This window comes from Phaethon lepturus, unplaced genomic scaffold, assembly GCF_000687285.1.
Source record: "Phaethon lepturus isolate BGI_N335 unplaced genomic scaffold, ASM68728v1 scaffold40081, whole genome shotgun sequence".
Classification (NCBI taxonomy): domain Eukaryota; kingdom Metazoa; phylum Chordata; class Aves; order Phaethontiformes; family Phaethontidae; genus Phaethon; species Phaethon lepturus.
Genome location: NW_010516627.1, coordinates 2,189 through 6,952, shown reverse-complemented (window position 1 = coordinate 6,952; position 4,764 = coordinate 2,189). Strand labels below are relative to the sequence as shown.

General features: G+C 39.9%; 1 protein-coding gene across 1 annotated transcript in view; it reads right to left on the bottom strand.

Annotated features, from left to right (window-relative positions):
• The window catches only part of TMEM59 (transmembrane protein 59), a gene marked incomplete at its 5' end in the record, with an annotated part of 6,310 nt that extends 1,935 nt beyond the window's left edge, over window positions 1-4,375 (bottom strand). The window contains 5 exons of the mRNA XM_010296099.1: window positions 703-787; window positions 1,101-1,185; window positions 1,487-1,639; window positions 1,840-1,934; window positions 4,270-4,375. Coding sequence (XP_010294401.1) covers window positions 703-787; window positions 1,101-1,185; window positions 1,487-1,639; window positions 1,840-1,934; window positions 4,270-4,375 — 524 coding nt within the window. The remainder of the gene's footprint in view (window positions 1-702; window positions 788-1,100; window positions 1,186-1,486; window positions 1,640-1,839; window positions 1,935-4,269) is intronic.
• Window positions 4,376-4,764: the final 389 nt, after the last annotated feature.

Genomic DNA, 4,764 nt, shown 5'->3' with positions numbered 1-4,764 from the left:
TGCTGATTCATGAGTCTCTAGCTCTTCCAGCTACATAGCCCACTTCAGACTCCTCAGTACTCTAATGCCTATTTAGTATTCGACTTTAAAGACACAAAAGACTTGCTGGATTCTGTTTATTGGGCCTTAACCATCCTCCCATTTCCAGTTTTTAAAACAGATCTTTCTGTTGTGCATTTAGAGTGCGATTCACTGATCCTTCGTGTGTAAACTTTTAAGGAGAAAGTAATCAGGGTAAGGGAAAGAAGAACTAACATGCTGATCTTGAGCAAAGCTTTAATAAAGATATACTGGGTATTTTCAGACTGGAAATGACAGTGTGTTTTGTATTAGCCCATCCCAAAACAAAATGCAAAACAAGTGCTTTGCCCTGAAACATATCCAGAACTAAAGAACAGGCAAAACACAGTATTGATTAAACAGTTCACAGAACACACTCAAAAAACAGCGTAGGAAACTATCAATATGATGTTCACTTGAAGTGGAAAGGGGGAATCAAAGTTGGCAGGATAACCTGCAAATAACATGGGGCCAGCACAGAAAAGTAGAGATAACAAACAGTCAGATACACAATTTTAACTGCTATGCATCCTGAACTTAACAGACTTGCAGACTTTGAAATCTTTCAACAGTGCCCCCATACACACACAGGAAAGGCCGTTATCCTCCTTACTAGGTACAGACATTCAAGAATACACGTACATGGAAAGACACTTGAAAAAGCTGTCATTTTCTTGCTCTTCAAAAAGTCCTCGATATGTCGGCAAGCTTCCTGGACGCAGGTCTGCTGAAATACAACAGCAGAAACAGCGGTCAGGAAAGCAATAGAAGACCCAAATGCCATACAGTTTGTCTGTACAGACAGTAGAAAAGGAAGATTTTAAAATGGCCCTAGCTTGCATGTTTCTATTTCCAGCAGAGCTTGGTTTCTACCACAGACTTTGCTCAGTGTACACAGTGCAGTCTACACGGCAAGCAATTGTATTTCAGCTTTCTAAAAATTTGCTTTCATGTGCCACCTGCAACTTCATTTTTTATTTTTCTCTTGCGTGACAGGGAACATTTGCATTTGGTCTTCCAAAGCACAAAGAACAACTTACAGGCTGTTTTACTTGGTGACAAGGATCCTCTTGTATCTCCAGTTTCCTGATCAAGCTGTGGAACATACTGTACTTCTGGCTTTGACTAAAACAAAATAAGGAGTTAGGAGATCCTGCTAACAGGCTTCCACTGATTTTGATCATTTACATTTTCAGACCTAATATAGAAGCTAACCTTAAGATATGCACCATTCACACAAGTTTGATTTTAATTTTTTTTTCCCCTGCAGTGGCCCTAAAGGTAGTGAAATACTATTAAAAAACCAGCTTCCGATGGTGCTCCATAGTCTTTTCTGAGACTGGAAGGAGCAGAGTTAAATATTTAGCAGCCTTAGCTAAAGCTGTTCTAAGCAGAACACCTTAATCTCAAAGAAAAAAGCAAGCACCTGGAATATGACAATTTTGCCATCATCTGCTTGAAGGTAGAAAGTCCATGAGGATGTTATGAAGCTCTGAGCTGAATCCATCATGTCGCTCCAGAACGATCTCACCAGTGTCAGAGGAAAAAGGAGATGAATTCTTGGCATCAGGGACATTAACTGCAAGCATAACGTTAACTGTTTTTTCATTTGTTTTTACATGAAAAGGGCAGAAGTCATGTTCTTGCTCACCACTTGCCCCGTGTCTAGATTTCAGTCCTTAGAAAGATTTATCTTTCGATTGAATAAATTTAAAAAAGAGAAGACATGCTGAACAGAAAACAAGTAGGTGGTATTTGAAAAACATGTCATCTACTTACTTGCTCTTGCCTTAACTCAGCAAATGGCAATTGGTTCTGGCATCCAAGATGGCAAGCATATTGTTCATCAGATTGGGAGTATGCTTCAGTGCAGGCTGCAAGAAAGAAGTTCCCCAAATGAGAAGATAAATTCTGCATTTCAGTTAAGAAAACATTTTCAGTATAAGTTGGATCAGAAACAAAGCAGCAGTTAAAAGACTGACAATCCCATTTGCAGGGAAAGATATGGCAATCACTCCAAGGGTAGCATTTGCTCTGAGGTCTAATGAAAGTTAAGGAATCGGAGCTTAGACAGACAAGGTAGCTGAAATCTGAATGCAATCAGAGCAACTCATCAGAAATGTTACCCTGGACAAACTCAGGGACGCAAGTTTTCATTGGTCCTCCCACTACCACTATAGTTTTTCCTCTGTCACATAAAACATGTGTTTTTACCTCAGAGAACAGAGTTGGGATCCTAAAAAGAATAAAAAGACCATCAGTCCATTAAATCCCTTAGAGGTAACAGCAGAAGTCATGGTATGACAGGAAAACCAAAGGAGCATTTTCCTGCTAGTGTGAGGAGTGCAGAAACTGCATTGAAAGTATTATTGAATAATTTTTTTAATGAAAAGTTAAGCCAACTCTTTGTTCACTATAGACCATAAAACCAAAAAATTATTCTGCCCACGGAGATAGTGGGCAGACAATACATGGGCATACCTCTTTCCCAACACACTAAAGCTTAGGTGGACAATGTTGCAGTACTACCAGAACTGAAGACTCAAAGTAGCAACAGAGAGGACAGTAGCTCTCCCAGTCTTCCAGAGGAACAAATGGACCATCATAAAGGCTAAGAACAGCATGGAATCAGCAGCTAAACATTTGAGTATGCAGCTCAAAGCACCTGAACAGCAATTCTGTGGTAAAACTGCCACCAAACTAGTGTTTGTAGGCAGAAAGAAACATCAGAAGACAGAGTTGAGCACATCAGCCAAGATGTATCTTGCCAAGCACAGAATACTTAGTCAAGGCACCAACCAGTGTAACAGATTACAGAACATAAGCCAGTACAAGACAACAGCCTCGGGAAGGAGAGTTAAACCAGAAAGTAAGCAACTGTTCAATTACCTCTACATGTGGTCTATTGCTACATTACTCTTTTTTATGGCACTCTTTCATGTGTGGTTTGACAATTAGATTGACATGCTGTATCACAGCTATACACAATGTATGACAGACTAGAGCATTAGCCCATTTCTAGAGTATTTAATGCGGTTTTGTATCACATTAGCATCTTTGCATGTCAGGCTTTCTACTTGTATACCTTCCATCAGCTCTCTGGGCTAGCCACTAGCCCTCTCGTTTTTATGAGCTACTGAAAGGATAAAAGCTTCCTTTGAGTGCTGGCTTGGTGCTTATTTGTATTGGAAATGTAGACAGAGAGCTCCTACCTTTTCTCCTTTGGGTCGTTATGGCCCACTTAATCTCTAAATAAAACTGTGAATCAGCTGCCTCAATATTATTGGATGAAAATTCTATACAATTCCAAAACCAGTGTCAATTGGCCTATAAAGAGCGTAGATCTACATTAGGTATAAGGAAGAGACTCTTCACTATGAGGGTGGTGAGGCACTGGAACAGGTTGCCCACAGAAGCTGTGGATGCCCCATTCCTGGAAATTGTTCAAGGCCAGGGTAGACGGGGCTTTGAGCAACCTGGTCTAGTGGGAGGTGTCCCTGCCCACGGCAGGGGGCTTGGGACTAGATGATCTTTAAGGTCCCTCCCAACCCAATCCATTCTATGATTCTATAGTACACATAGTTCATGTTCACTGTGACACTTTTCCTCTAACACAGATAATCTGAGAGAATTAGTCACCGGTGTTTAATGGCCTATTTCAAATAAAACATGTACCTCATTCCCAAGCGTTTAGCTGTAGGTAAACCTTAGGATGTAGCCTAGGCCACAAGTTACAAGGCAGACAGCATATTAAGATCTGTGTTCTTACTCTGTCTGAACAATTCACTTATATATATATAAGTTTGTCAGGAATTGTAAGTGGGACTGATTGTTTAATGAAATTATTAAAGGAAAAGTGTTAATTTGACTGGATTTTTCCCCCAGACATTTTGTTTTCTACAACAAACTGTTTATAGTAAAATGAAGTATTTCTAATTTATTTACAGAGACTGATGATACTTAGGAAATTCAGGAAAATAGCAACACTAAGGAACAGGTAAGGGAGGAACTCACAGAAAACAGAAAACCTTTCCCTAAGATTTTTTTTTTTTTTTAATATATCCTCTATGTAAACTTTAAGTTGTTAAACAAAACCAGAAAGCAACTGAAGCAATCCCACCAATTTAACAACACCCTTTCAGATGTTCCTGCTCTCTCCTCTGTTACGCCTCCACATTACGGGATGTTGAAGGAGTACTGAAGTCTTACCAGAGTCGCATTCCAGTTTGGTTCGATTCAAATCAATGCCATCGTCCACAAACTGACAAATGGAAAACAGTCTGCAGCCTCGCTGGCACGCGTACAGTTCCTCTTCCTAGGAAGGCACAAGAAAAGGCTTGCATCCCTCCATTCAAGAATAAATTGTGAGAAAACAATTTTTGGGGGGGAAGTGCTATAAAAAGCCACCCACCAGAGCACCATCCTCCTTCCCTCCTCTAGACCCAGAAGCCAGCTAAACGTGACACTGGTTCATCTGAAATGAAACCAAGCTACAGCTCGTTAACACTGTAGTATAACTATTGATTTATTTCAGAGCCCTTCATTCTGTGGTGGGGCAGACCTGGAGCAGCAAATTCTATTTTGTAATTCCTACAACTCACAAGCAAAGTTACACTGCATTTTTTTTTAAAAAGTGTTGCTTTTAAAAATAAAGAGCTATGGCTGTAAAAGATTTACTGACATTTAACCCTACAAAGAATAGAG